We start from the raw sequence: 15,473 nt of genomic DNA, 5'->3' as shown, positions 1-15,473 counted from the left end.
GATAGCTAAGGTATATTGTGTTTATATTTTTATCAGTGTGTGTAACACATTTCATTTAGATAATGATATGAGAAAAATGTGTCAGCTTATCAATTAGTCTGCAATATATTTGAAGTCAATTTAATTGTTCTGGCGGACACGTATAAATTTAAAAGGGAGATTACTTTCCGGATGTTTCGGTCATCGTGAAATGCCAATCAAAGGAAGTTACACGTAATATATAGATAGATTACTTAAGTGATAGCGGAAGGTATCATATTGTCCTAGAATAGATTTTTAGCCTTTGTCACCACACGGCGGTCAAGGCGTGTGTAACCATTGTATATGCGTCGGATGTCAAAGTTTAGCTGGAAAGCCATGTTTGCCTATGATTCTCACCTGTAGCCATCCAGTTCCTATATAAGTCTAGAGGTTTAAATGGTCAATACCAATAAACCTCTGAAACTTATTGATGGCTTGATTATTTTTACAGGTAAGACATTCTATGTTATTGTATATATTTGTTTTTAACCTATTTTTACTATTACGATTACTTATTAATTCTGTATCACCACATTGTTAATTGTTCATTGTTTTATTTCTTATTTTTGTACTTAATAACGCATTGCGAATTATCAGGTATTATAATTGTACAATGTATTTCAAACTCTATGTGTAATTTATAAATACAATTAGTAAATAATTAGAATTGATGTTGATTAATTTCATTATCGGCCAAAGTTACTTATATGGTAGAAATCTATCTTAGTTATGGAAGTCGATCATATAATTGAAATTAATCATCTCTGATAAGGTCCCGCAAAACGGAGACCACCATAATGTATTGAGACCTATTGAGTTACGTCTCTTTACGTGTAACGTTAACATTACAGGTTAATTATAATGGGTTATCTTTGTAAATATAATCATTTTAATTATAAAAAAAATATCGGCATATGTTGATTATTGTAGGATTATAGATAATTAGAATTTAAATAGTACCGACCAGACTGTCCGAGTATTGAATAATTGATGCGGCTTAACGTCTTTTTTTCCCGAGCCTAGGCCCGACTGGCCATGAGCTCTCAGCATAAAGGGAATGGGACGCTGTCAGCAATAACTACATTCAACAATTTCACTATACAGTATATGTCAGTTAAATACCGCTTTGTTATATAGTTATGAGTGTTGACATTCCCTGCATGTATGTAAACATTACCTATGAACTACTGCAAGTTTGACGTTTGAAAATACTTCACAGCTTCATAGCAGTAAGCCTACAGAAATATATCAATATAAACTCTGGCTATGAATTGAATCAATGACTCATCAGAACAAAAAGTATATTTAAATATGTATACAAGTCCATGTGGAGTTAAATATAAAGAAAAATAAAACTCAACGACAAACTTCCTCCAGCATGTTCGCCATGTCTTGATGACTCTTCAGGAATACGAGCCATCAGCACATGGCGAAAGTGCTGGAGGAAGTTTGTCGTTGAGTTTTATTTTTCTATATATATATATATATATTGTGTACAGCTAACATCATAACAAAAAATACAACAAAATTTCAAAAAGTTGTTGACTTAATTAGAACACAAATAAAGTCATCATCGCATGAACTAAATCTGAACAAATATTGATCTACTATCATGAATATTTGACAAAAACAAAATACAATATATATCAGCTTTAACTTACAGGTGATGTATTCATAAGACTGATACAAATATACTACAAAAAACAGAGAACACGTACTTGGTCTGGGTGTTCGAAAGTTAATTAAAGAATCATGAAGTCTTAATGATTAATTAAAGCACTAATGATCAATTAGTTAATCTAATCATTAAAGCAGCACTGAACAAAACATTCTTCACGGGATCATTAACAAATGAAGACTTTAAAATGAAGGTTTAATGGTTGTTTGGCATATAAAGGAATGCGGAACTCCGTCGACCAACCAATTGGTAGTGCCGTTCTTTTTATATCTCAATATGTTCTTTGTTAAGATATCATCGTCTATTATAGCAATGCTAAAATCACCAATGTTTCATGTTGTAACTGAGTATGACTTGGTCTCAAGGCCACATTTTGAGCGAGTTTCGACCACAAGTTCCGTTTACTCAAATCAATTGCAATCATATCTTTTTCTAGGGGCCTGTAATGTTGATAATGTTCTTTTACGCAAAAACATATCAATAACATTTCATGACATAAACTATTTTTGTCAATGAGGCGTGTATCTATATTTAGTATGGAAATCCAAACCCCTTTGTGTATTATATAGGCCTCGATTACGTCTTGTTATGTACATACCATAATGACAATCATTCAACCGTAACAAAAAATCTTCTTTCGGTTTAGAAGGTTGACACAAAACGTCGTTAGGAACAGTCGTATTGAAGAAGGACGATTAATTGTAGTCCATCAAGGTATGTGAAATTTTTTAATTAGTTTATTTTCTAGTGTTACAAGACGATAGATGATAATTTTAATCAAGATAGAAATACATATAGGATCATGTTCAATTCGTATGGAATTTTATGAAAAGAGTGTCAGAAAATTTGACGTTTTTAGCCTCCGCCGTGAGACATTTCTCTATATTTAGGATGGGTTTCTAAAACTTATTGTATACATTTGTATATACATGTACAGCGTATATACATTTGTACATTTGTATATGTTATGTAGCCTTGGTACAGCCAATAATAGCTAAAATGCACAACAGGCGCCAAAACAATTATTTCAGTTTGGAAATTGTGCAACAGTACCCAATTACCTTCTTGTGAAAATACAGCACTATTTCAAACAAACGTAAGACCCCTGGTTCAGTGCCAAATTTACGTTAATATTATAAGACTCGTCCATATGTGAATATGGATAGGCCTATTCTACCGGAGAGCCAAAAAATAGTGATCCTGAGGGTTGAATATCCATGTATTATCTTTCATACCTAGACGTTTATTTTATTGCAATATTACAGCTATGATTATCCACCACCTTGAAATAAATTCGATACATTTGGATATAAATATTCTGACCGAGGGTCACAAAATATTGTAAAATCCGAGGCCTTCTGATTGTTTTACAACATGTTGTGATCCCGAGGACAGAATATCCCTGTTCTTTATATCCAAACAGATAAAAGTATTCTTCTCTCATGCCTCGGCGTTTTATTGGAATCTAACTATGATGTCCCGCCTTTTTGAAAATTAGTTTGAAAAAAAACCAGGACTACAAGTCAACTCACCTTACATGATAATTGCGTGATATTATCAACGCAAATCATGTTGTTTACATCTTTAGTATTAAAATCGACCTAATTCATGTCTAAATAAAGCTAAACTGTAACCGAGAAAATAAATTTTTTGTAAACAACCATTCTTATGTCTAATATAGTAAAACAGTGACACATATATAGAGGAGCATCATAACAACAAAGAAATATCGGCAACGAAGTCGTATTACCTCTTGCTAATTATCAATATGAAGGGTTTCGGTATTGCAGCATAGAAGACTTCTAAAGAGTTACGACAATCAGCTTTAGGCATACTCCTCTATATTATAGCGTGCCATTTGTAATAAGGAAGCTGGTGTAATTTGAGGTTGGAACACATTTTCCCGTAAACATGTAACCGAAATATGGGTTATATATAACAAGCATCCTGAGAGTATTGCTGAAGCAATTCATGTCTCCTGCCGATCCCATTAAGTTATCATATTGACCTTAGGCTATTTGTACTAATATTGATCTTTGTAACTGACCTTTGATACCAAATGCAATTTAAAGCTTTGTTACCTCATAAACTACCATTGTATGAAGTTTGATAAAATTAACCGATCGCAAGGCAGTATGTAGCTAAACCTCGTGCTCGCCAACGCACGTCTGACTATTGTGATGCATATACAATACAAAATCACGTGCGGTACCCGCGCAGTTTGATTGACAGATAGCGATCCCTCAATTCACCAATCCCTTCTTAGGATACTGGTATCACCTGGAAACCTACAATATAGTTTTAGTAACAATGACGTTTGAACGTTTGACCCCAAATCATGTAACCTCCTACCACTGTTTGAAGTTTTGAAATAAAATCCATCAATTCCTAATTATTAAGCTATTATATGAAAACAATCATTTATCAAAGCAATCTATTTTTAGTAACATTGATCTTTGTAGGTGACATTTTGACCCTAAAATTAATTTCAAACTACGTCATAATCTACCATTGTGTGAAGTTTCAACAAAATTCATAAAAAAAAACACAAAAAAAACCCAACTAATGCAGTACACAAGCAAACGTTACAGAACAGTTAATTCAATGTGCAAATTACTCCTTGGTGAAATTTCGATCTAAGCTCAATTGTTTCAGACATGAATTTTTACCACTATAAACGGAAACCCATTGGTGCAAACAAACAAAAAAGTATTGCGAACAAATAAAATGTATTTGCGAATAAACACAAAACTTTACGAACATAATCAATTCCTTTGCAAATATACTCAATGCGTTAATTCACAAAATGTTTGCGTTAATTCACAAAATATTTGCTTTTTTGTTTATATTTAATTTGGCAGCAATGTGATTCCTTAATTGTCTCTTTTATACTGTTATATATTATTATAAACTTAACGTCTTTTTGTCTTGTTTTTTTCAGGACCATCTCCACAAAACTAGCCTTCAGCTAAATGTTTAAGATAAACAAATAATAAAAGCTACAAAAAGATACCAACTGGATGATGCGACATTCCTTAAAATGGCGCATTCTCAAAGAAACATGGATGACGTAGTCAGATCCGCCATAGAATTGGTACTAACTACCAACAAAGACGACCCGTTTCCCATTCTGAAAGAATTGTTGGATCGTCATATTATCAACGACGAACATTTCAGCACCTTTTTACACGCTGACCATGCCAATGGGGAAGAACATCTTTGGATAAATCTCTCTGACCATCTTCGACGTCACTGTACAATTTTCACATTGATATGCATTTTGTTAAAGATAGGGCAAATCGAGCTGGCTCAGAGGCTTGTCGATCTCGCAGAACATAATCGATGTGAACGAAGAATCGCTAGAGTTAACAGGGTACAGACAGACAACCATAAATCTATCAGATTGTTTTTCAAAAATTTGAAATCACAAGTTCACGATGCAACTTTGAAAAATCCAAGAGAAGCTCTTCGCTGTCTGGCTGAAAGATATTACAGGAAATTAAACTGTGAAAGCAATGCTTCTAGACAATATTATTTCGCTGACAAGTTAGTCGCCATCTTAGGGGTTGAAATAGACGCGCATGCGATCACATTTAATGACAAGCTTTCCAGTCATGCGCTCTTTGATGAACTGAAAGCTCTCGTCCCTGCTAGCAGTAATACTATGATGACTGACGTAAGCTATTTCGGTAGACTTGCTAACGCTAATGCCATAGGTGGTCGGTTTGACGAAGGACAGACAATGTTAGTGAAAGCACAGTACTCGGCAGCAACTTTTACATCCTGTTTGGAAGTAGCAAACATGTTTTATATTCAGGTTTATTTTTTGCTGTGGGAGTTCGAAGCTACTGGATCTCCGCAATTGAAACACCTACTTCTAGAGACGGCCGAGAAAGGCATCGCCAGTCTGCAGGATGAGGATAATGACATCAGAGTATTATGGACCAGGATGTTTCTTCTTAGAATGATATTCTGTTTACTTGGTATTGGGAACCGCGCAAACATTCTTCAAGGTTTTCTACCAAGCAGTCAAGACATCGCACAGGCACAATGCTTGTTACAGAGGCTGAGATGGGAAGGAATTTGGAACGGCATCGAGACGAGACGGGAGATGTTTTACTGGGTGGCAATGTCGAGATTGAACGCATTACAGGGACAGATTGCGGAAGCCAAAGTCAATGCTATTACGGCCCAAAAGTTGGCATTTTCTGGAAAATTCAAGGAACTGACATTCATTACAAGTTGTGTAGAGGTATTAGAACGTGCTTCCTACGATAGCTCTCATGAAGATACGACAACGGAGAGAAATCGTCATGGTGACTCTGACCCAGAAACTCGGCCATATACTGACAGTAACATCGCTTATGAACTTAACAATGGTTTAAGTGCTGACAGCAACAGAACTTGTGATTATGATGGTCTCAATAGCTACGCAGGTCAAAACTGGCTATCTCGGGAATATAATAGACAAGTATGTTGCTTTGATTTCAGACAGATGAGCAATGACAAATAATTCAAAGAAAACGTAGATGACCTTATGGATACCGAAACAGAACGGACTTGTGGCGTATTAGAGCATGCATTGTGTGATCAACAGCACATTGCCTCACAAGTAATGTCGTATAGGATCCCATTCAGCCATTCCAATGGAGTCTGCTCTAAATGGGAGAGGTCAAGTAGAAATAATTTCTCTCCTTACAACAGTGATTCAGACGAAACAGTGTTTAGATGCAGTTATCTGCATCACAAGGAAGACTCAAGTGTTTATTTATTCCACCACAAGTCTGTTATACAAACACATGTTTGTTCAGGCAGACAGGAGATGGATCCTCTAAAAGAAGCTCACGATAATAGTCGAGAAGTTTCAATACCTTTCTTGGATGGAAATCCTTACAGCTCACTTGATAGTGAACTTCTTTTCAAATCAGGTGAACAGGAACTAAATAGCATAGTTCTGTTTGAGGATCGCGAAGGACCAGAAGGTGATTCCATAACATAAAGGGGGTTTAAATACAAAACATACCGAAAAATAAATGGAAAACGTGAGGGTCTATAATGGAAAACCAAACGTAGAACTGTTTCCTTACAAACACGGTAAACTGGAATTAAAACAGTTGAAAATGGTTACAAATTACTGTAAAAAAGAACTGTGTAGATTTTGGATAGACGTTTAATTGTAGTACTGTATGAATTATAATCTGGGAATTTCCCCAACATTTTTATATCATCTAGGGAGGCATATTAAATCATCTCAGAAATATTTTCATGAAGAAATGGTGCACTTAATAACAAAAGGTCTTTTGCGTTGAATGCATCCAACAAAGCACAACCTTTTGATATCTAACCAGAAGGATAATATTATTAGAATCGTTGGTGGACTCATGACAAAGCCTTTCTGTGTGTTTCTGGTGGAGTGGAGGTGGGGGGGGGGGGGGGTTGGGGGCAAAAGATAAAGGGGTGTCCGGGTGTCCAGGGCCCGGTTGTTCAAAAAGTAATTAATTTAATCCCATGGTTAGTGAAATTTTCATTTCTCATTTACTGCGAAACATGTGATTAATTTTCCCTAAAATCAGTAAGTACGTAAAGAATGAAATTCTTGAAAGTCTTACTTATTGCATTTTGTAAAGTTTTGATTGAGAAATAGTTTTATCTTAATTTGAAAACTATCTTTAAACTGTAATTTAGCCTAATCGCCCTTTGAACAACTGGGCTCAGGTGCCGCACGTGGCGAAATAATGCCTGTCGATCGGCCACTCTCTTAGTTTTATTACATATTACATTACAAGTTTTCCAGATGTTTAAAAAATTACACCTTCGTAGAATGTCCTGATTCCATAAAGTTGGAAATCAAATTCCATTCATTTATTGGTCTTTTTTCATTTATCGCACATTGTTATTTTTATTGTTAAGACGTTGTCGCTGATGACTTGTCATTTATCGCTCATTGTTATTTTTGTTGTTAAGACGTTGTCGCTGATGACTTGTCATTTATCGCTCATTGTTATTTTTTGTTGTTGGAAACTGAGCAAATATTAATTTTTATAACTGCATGAAATCACAAATGTGTTCCCGCGAATGTTACCGGCTGTGCGGCAATGTTAACGGGATCTCACACAATTTTCCTCTTATCATTGAATTGTATTTCTACTACGCATTGTGGTTTATCAATAATTATGTAAATTAATGTATGCTTATAACGAATAGATGGATGATGTGCCTTTGCAGTTTTGAGTTTGGTCACTGTAAACAATTCAGAACTCGTAATCTAACTTGAAATCGAGGTTCTGATCAGACCGTCGTTACACATGCGTAAAATCTACTCGTTTTGACATTGTTATGATATTAAACAAAATAATGCAAAAGTTTTCAGCGATCTCAACTAGTTTTTTTCGTTCTAAAGAGATAATACAAGCGATTTGTCAACAGAAACACATCGTAACCACGATACACAGCATATGGCAATACAGCAGAGTTAAAATTCAGTTCATGTTTTTTATATATCTAAAATAGTTTACACGAATCAAGAACATAATAAATATGTATTCTCCATCGGTGCCAAGTGCAGATGTGAACAAAACTATATTTTACTGTACATAATAGCAAGTGTTTTCATAGTGACTTTCATTCCTTAAAATACCATGAAAGTGTTGGAATAATGGCGCGTTATTCAATTTGCCTGTTGTTATCCAGGGATAATTATAGGACCATAAATCCCCCAAGAAGGCAATTTAATGTTTAAATAACCTTCAGTTATCCGTGAGACACACTATGTTTGCTTGTTATATGTTTGATTGAATTAACGTCCTATTCAGAGCCAGAGTCATATGAGGACGGCCTCTCATGTATGCGGTGTGTCGTGTGTATAAAATGCGTACGTGTTTTGGGAGACTGCGGTAAATTCGTGTTATGTCTTCTTGTATAGTGAAACTGTTGCCCTTTTTATAGTGCTATATCACTGAAGTATGCCGCATTGCCGCGGAGACATCAAGCAACAGACCGCACTCGGTTACATTATACTAGAAACGATTTAAATACAATTCTTTGAATAAAAACAATTATTATTAGATATATGTATCTGGGTCATCAAAAAAATGTTCATTGTATTATCACAGTTACCACAGAACATGCATATTCAAAACTGATAAAAAGAGAAGATTTTAATATCTTCGAGAATAACATATAAATATTTTCAATGACGGGAAAATGTTTTTTTCCTAAACATGTAATTAATACCAAGACCATCGCCCAAGATGCCACAGCATAAATGACTCTCATCTTTTGAACAGTAATTGCTGTTCAGTTGTGTATATATACATTTCTAATTAAAACATATTTGTGATGTCATCTATTGCTGTTTCTGTACTTCAACTCCCAGATTATCGGACCATTACCTGTAACTGTCCTATATGTTACCTTTTACTGTCTTATATGTAACTCTAATATAAGACAGTCACTTATAAGACAGTAAAAGGTAGCACATATGGGCGAGTTACACAATACTGGTGAGTATATGTCTCCGGGCATAATCCCAAAAATATACACACAACCTGCCGGAATATTCATTTTTGTAATCCAAATTACGAAAAAATCCCATACAATGAATATGAATGGAATTTAATCCTCTATTGATGCGAAATTATACACATCCATAGAATTTCTGTATATATCCCAGATAGATTTTCCTCCTTATTATGAATTCACTATTTAACATTTATCTACAGCATTAACTCCAATTTTCGCTTTCCGAAACCTTGTTGTTTTTGTACACCACTTTTGATTTTAAATTTCTAAATCATTTACACTGTAATTTTACACTTATTTTGGTGTTGTTTCAACAATATTTCCAAATTTCACCTTAATCCCACTGGCTTGTTGAACGAAATTGCACATGAAATAAATAAATCCAAAATTGTCCCTACAGAAGTCGAAATTTTAAATTCTCCGAATTCAATGAAAGATCTCAGGGGGCACCGACTGTTTTGAACTGGCCTAAAATTCACTGTTATATGCGATCATTTTAGCAAGACGTTTTTAAACAAGCTCCTAAATTGCAAGTCTAGTTTAATATGTCATTTCTTTACCACATCAATAATAATCACGAAAGCTCCCTTATCATATCGCTTAAATTGAGAAAGTAATATCCCTCCATCACTGTTGACGGACATGATGAAAATGAATTTACAGATAGTTGTCCAACTCAAAAGCATGCTTCATGCATTCCGTTCATAAATGCTGTTCATCACATACAACACAGATAAAGGTAATTCTATGTTGCCATTGTTTATATCGGATTTGTCATGGTTGAATGCACACTGGTAGAGTTACCCGAGCTCATAGACAAAGGCAAAAATACTGGCTTATATTAGAAATAAAAGTGTACTTTATTAACACAAAGACTTGCTATGTTTTAAGTCAGAAATAAAGAATCAGACTTTACAATATGTGGGAGAGAGAACGGATCACGGCTCTGACATGCCTCGATACAGTTCTCTATCCCACATATTGTACAGTTTTCGGCGTATCTCCATAACTTAACACAAAAATAATATAAAATAATTAATTTTGCTTTTGAAGCATGCGCAATCAGTTCATCATTCCATATAGGACATAGTGCCATGGGACTTGTTCGGGATGCAATTAATTATCTTTAATATATTTATCTTGAAATAAAATTAGAAGCTCAAACTTGTCAATGGTGGTAATGATGTAAAGTAAGTAACTTTTGTAACTGAAGGAAAATACTCAATCGTCTGTAGCTGTTTTTGATAGAGGAAAAATACCATTTGTCAGCGGTGGAGCATCTTTTAGGAATGAACCAGACAACAAAGTGTGTTCTATTACTCAGTAATTTTAAGCAATCAAAAGCGTTAGAGTTGCTTCCCTTTAATCAGTGCGCATAAACCTATATCTACTAACAACGACAAAATAGCAACCTGTGGTGACATACAAGATATACCCGCTACACGCCGTCTGTGTCGTCTGTTGTTTAGAATCATCTCATTATTATTTTTTTCAATACGGAGAGAAGACAGTTAACATTTTGTGTTAGAAATAAAGTGTTAGTTAAAATGTTATATCAGCTCCCAGCCCTAAACTGAGTTAAAGTAGGGCACACTGATTTTACACCCTATACATTCTAGTTATTTTTCGATTTATTTGGAAATTGACTGTTTTCTTTAGTCTATGAAATTTACAACTGATTCTCTTTGTAGGGACTTTGGGGCTCGATAACTAAATTTGTTTGACTGATTTGGTTTAGTTCATTCGATTAACGTCCTGTTAACAACTAGGGACATCTATGAGCCACCTCCCGTGTATGTAACGTGTTGCGTGTGTTTTTGGACGACTGCAGTATATTCGTGTTATGTCTCTGTGTTATGGCTGAACGAACCACATTATTGTCCCACACATTATTGCATACAACGTATATGTGATTCATTGGTTATTTAGTCATTTTCCCTCCCAACCTTCACATCGCCCCATATTTGATTTCACCCCTGCGAAGAAGGCTTTGAGACAAACACCTATAACAGTATTTCTGGCTCAGTATAATAACATACATGTATCTATATGTTTGTATAAACATATAATCTGAAGCCTGTTGGGCTTAACAAAACCGAGCATAAAGAATAATAATATGATACATCTTAAGCTGATTCGTTTTGGATTTTTATTAAATTTAAGTCTACATTGATCCATTAACTACTGTTTTCGTGCACGAGAAAACCCGTGAACATGGAATAGACAGACAATATATTCGTCCCCACATAAAGCGAGTTAATCCTGACCCAAACCTCATCCCCTTGTACCAATTGGACTGATACAGTAGCGGAGCTCTCAGAAAATACATCGTCACTGCCTCCACTGCCGACTGCACTGTATCCAAACGCGACGCCATTGTGCACGATTTCTGAATTTATTCCGTGTCCGGGACCATGGTTGATCCTCAAACTCCAGGAGAACACATAGATTCCTGATCGCGGACATGTAAACACTCCCGTGGTCGGGTGGTAGGTGTTACCTATATTCGTCTTAATGTTCTGGAATTGGATTATGTGTCCCTTTGTTGGGTTGACCACATCAGCTTGTAGCAGCGCATGAAACGCAACACCGTTTTCAGGAGGAACTGCAATGAGATAAATTCTATCAATCTTCGAATTTTGATAGATATACATCTCTTTTGTATACAAAACATGTTCGTTTTACAAAATTTACATCTCTTGATACCTTTCTTAATGCGTGCTTACATGAAATGTAAAAATCCTTTCTATATTGTTTTCTTTCACGCCCAAGAAAATATTACGTTTGTGTTTGCATGTTCAATTACACCCTTGATACTCTAGGTATTACTATCACTAACCTTAATATCCACCCTTGGAATTTCTCTCGTAAAGCTAAAGGCAGTTCAGAAGAAAAACTCCTGACCAATCACAGGCATTCGTTTGCAGATTGCAGATATAGCGATGCCCAACATCAACGAAACAGTCAACCACAATGTACCGTTATACAATTCAAATACCTGTCTTCTGTTGCCTCCAGTTTTACTATGAGATTGTCCAGGGGACGTCAGCACGATAGTAACCACTGGAGTATCAATGATTGTTTAATTACTACGTATGATATAAAGGAATAAACAATCGATTATGAGAATATTACTGTTAGGAATTAAATCTCAGAGTGTATGAAATAAACTTTCATTAATTTTCTATACATCATAGTTTGTAACGATTTCAAACATACTAAACTAGGAGCATTAACAAAGACAGCTTTTGGATTGTTCTATCGGGTTTTCAACATTTGGTACAAGGAAAAAATCAATGTAAAGTGTGTCAAGCGACTTTATGGTAAAAGCTTTCCCTTACCAACACGTTGGGTTCTATCCGGTGAGACAAGTCCTGGAAGCCTGACACCAATGTCTGAATCGAAAGGCAAATGAATAATATTTTCTTTTTCGAATACTACATCACGTTTAGGCGATGGTTTTGTGAGTGTTCTGTCAGCATGTTCACGTTTAAATCCCAGAGCACGATTAGACATTGATATAGACCGGGAGCCTTCTTCGCGACTCGAAAGGTGCACGATATCGTTTGATAGAATAGCGATATCTTCAGTGTTGTTTTTATCTTCTAAAGGTGTGGAAATTACTCCAGTGTCTTTAACAAACGCTTCCATTTCCTGCAGCCTTTGAGAAAATGCTTGTAGTTCTTTTGCGTGATGCATCTTCATTTCCTGCATTCGTTTATCAAATAGTCTGGCATCATCAGATAGTTGGTCTTCTGCGTCTTGTAAACGCTTGGTAACTATCTGCATATCCATGGAATGCGACTCTTCTAATTCCTTTACACGATCTGTTAATCGTTTGACATCTTCATTTCGTTTTTCCTCGAATTGCCTTAGTTTTTGAGACAGATATTTGTCGATAGCATCCCGTAATACAGGCGATAAATACACATCAGACGAGAAAGTTGCCGTGAAGATAGAAATTAGAATAAGTTTCGCCAACATCACTGACTACAAGACAAACCATTCAGCTGTTATTAGTAAGCAGATTGTGTCATTCACTATCTTACATGGCATTAATATGGGTCAGTATGGTGTTATCATAGGTGCATCGTGACAAACTGACCTTTCCTTTGATTGGTTCGAGATAACAAGAGGCCCAAGAGGCCTTGACGGTCACCTGAGTGCAGATACAGAAAGAGCATTGCAAAGTTGGTTCAAATCTGTAAAAAGTATTCACGAATTAGAATAAACGAAAGTTGAACCTTCGTATTAGAATTTTTTTTTTCATTTTGATAGTTAGTGTATTATGTTACCGAACCTTATGCTTAAAATTCCAATTTGCTTTGCCAACGTTAAACAACAAAACCAAACTAGAAGTCAGTCAGTGTCAGTGATTTTATAAATTTCACTTTTTAATCTATGAAGATTATTTGGTTCCATCAAACCTGTGAATTCAGAATATAGAATTTTGAAATTTTAGCATATTTGACCCCTTTTGGCCCCCACCCCTAAGGCTTCTGGGGGTCGACCAGAACCAATATGGATATGACCATAAAATGCTATCTCATGCTAACAATTGTAACTCAGTTTGTCGAATTTCCTATGAAAAATAAGCAACTAACGTTCATAAATGTGTTTTTCCTATATAAACTATAGTATACCTGACCCCCTCTCCAAGGGGAAACACGAGACCCGATGGGTATTATTCACAATTTATGTAGAGGGCCTTAGAACCTTTCTATCTATGAAGGGTTTTTTATTCTTCCACATCTGTGAGTTAAGAAGAAGATTGTTGAAATTTTAGTCAATTTGACCCCTTTTGGCCCTGCCCCTTAGGCCCCGGGGGTCAGTCATGGGAAATTCGTTAATAGGATTCAATGGCCATCCCATAGGGATAATTCCGACAACATTTGACTATTTTTCTATTATAAATGGCCAAATAAGGCTCCAAAATGTGTTTTCACTATATAAACTATAGTAAACTTAACTCCCTCCCCAGGGGGAAACTTGAGACACCAGGGTATTATAACTCACAAGTTTTATAGAGGGCCTTGAGAACTTTCTATCTATAGAGAGTATTTGATTCTACCTTATCTGTGAGTAGAGAAGAAGATTTTTGAAATTTTAGTCAATTTTACCCCTTTTGGCCCCTCCCATATCCCCTTTGGGGGTGGGAGTTATATAATTAGGGGCCACCTCAGCATGACCCCTGACCTAGAATCGGAACATCTCGGGACATGTTGTTGGCCGTTTGTACTTTTGAGAAAATCAACCACACCGAAGATTTCGTAGGCGAGAAGCTGATTGGATAATCACAGGGGCCATACTAAGGTGCCCCTAACGGGGCTTGATTACATCTTATATTGAGCGTATCGTAGTGGAGCAGAATCACCAGTCTAATTTTAATCACATTAGCACCCACACGCACGAAAAAATTGTAAAGCATAAAATCGCCATGGAAATACATTTTTTAACAATAATTAAGTGCTAAAACAACAACAAGACAACTGGTTGTCTAATATCTGTTTTCTTTCTAAACAACGCCACGCTATACTTAAAATCCAGCGATGACGAACCATCATATGACCTACTTCCAATCTGAACTTATGTCTGGAATTAATAACATGTGAAGTACACAAGATGAATCCTCAAATCAAAACATCCTGAAAGTGATTAAAATTGCATGAGGCGATGACATAAGATGCCATGACGAAGCAGAGGGAGTGAGTTACGGAGGAAAAATCATGTTGATTGCGAGCCCTTTACTACCAGATGAACACAGTTCCGGGCAATTAACAACTAATTTTGACACAAGTTCGTTTCTTTGACACATTTTACAATCACGAAAAAGTGTATCTCATCATTATTTCAACATTAATATGATACATTCGTCTGTTTTAAAATCATATTCGGTGGAAATATCGTGATTTACTTTAAAACAACCACAGCGCCAAACATTAAAGTTGCTCCTTAAATTGATTTAATGATATTGTTTTTCTTAAAATAAACTGCAATTTCATCGCGTTTATAAACCACAGCTAGAATCATAACATCTTAAAGCAACAAAAACAACAGTGGCCATTGCAATGGAGCTGTTTCTATGGGTATAATGGAAACCACCAGATTTTCGAGGGCGATCAGAATTTGCGAAAATCAATCGTCGCGAAAATTTCGTTCAGCATGGATATGTGAAATTAAGTTGTATTATATCAACATGGTTTACATTTATCAAGGTAATGGGAAATAAAATAGATCTTCAATTTGGCGATTT

At 35.6% G+C, this 15,473-nt stretch overlaps 2 protein-coding genes across 4 annotated transcripts; one reads left to right on the top strand and one right to left on the bottom strand.

The window, feature by feature from the left end:
- The first annotated feature begins 300 nt into the window (after window positions 1-300).
- Window positions 301-6,985, top strand: LOC138333590 (uncharacterized). 3 transcript variants are annotated; one of them, XM_069282055.1, is made up of 3 exons: window positions 301-472; window positions 2,346-2,413; window positions 4,641-6,985. In XM_069282055.1, exon 3 carries the CDS (start codon window positions 4,740-4,742, stop codon window positions 6,210-6,212), a length of 1,473 nt encoding a protein of 490 aa, XP_069138156.1. In that variant the 5' UTR covers window positions 301-472; window positions 2,346-2,413; window positions 4,641-4,739; the 3' UTR covers window positions 6,213-6,985. The 3 variants fall into 3 exon arrangements, with proteins under 3 accessions (XP_069138156.1, XP_069138157.1, XP_069138155.1); XM_069282056.1 differs by lacking the exon at window positions 2,346-2,413; XM_069282054.1 differs by lacking the exon at window positions 301-472 and having other exon boundaries at window positions 2,296-2,413.
- Window positions 6,986-11,346: 4,361 nt separating this feature from the next.
- Window positions 11,347-13,283, bottom strand: LOC138333589 (uncharacterized). The gene is made up of 2 exons (XM_069282052.1): window positions 12,562-13,283; window positions 11,347-11,825 (listed from the first exon to the last, which is right to left on the bottom strand). Exons 1-2 carry the CDS (start codon window positions 13,202-13,204, stop codon window positions 11,398-11,400), a joined length of 1,071 nt encoding a protein of 356 aa, XP_069138153.1. The 5' UTR covers window positions 13,205-13,283; the 3' UTR covers window positions 11,347-11,397.
- Window positions 13,284-15,473: the final 2,190 nt, after the last annotated feature.

This window comes from Argopecten irradians, chromosome 10 (genome assembly GCF_041381155.1).
Source record: "Argopecten irradians isolate NY chromosome 10, Ai_NY, whole genome shotgun sequence".
Classification (NCBI taxonomy): Eukaryota; Metazoa; Mollusca; class Bivalvia; order Pectinida; family Pectinidae; genus Argopecten; species Argopecten irradians.
The sequence above is the reverse complement of the archived record's forward strand: the minus strand, read 5'-3'. Positions and strand labels throughout refer to the sequence as shown.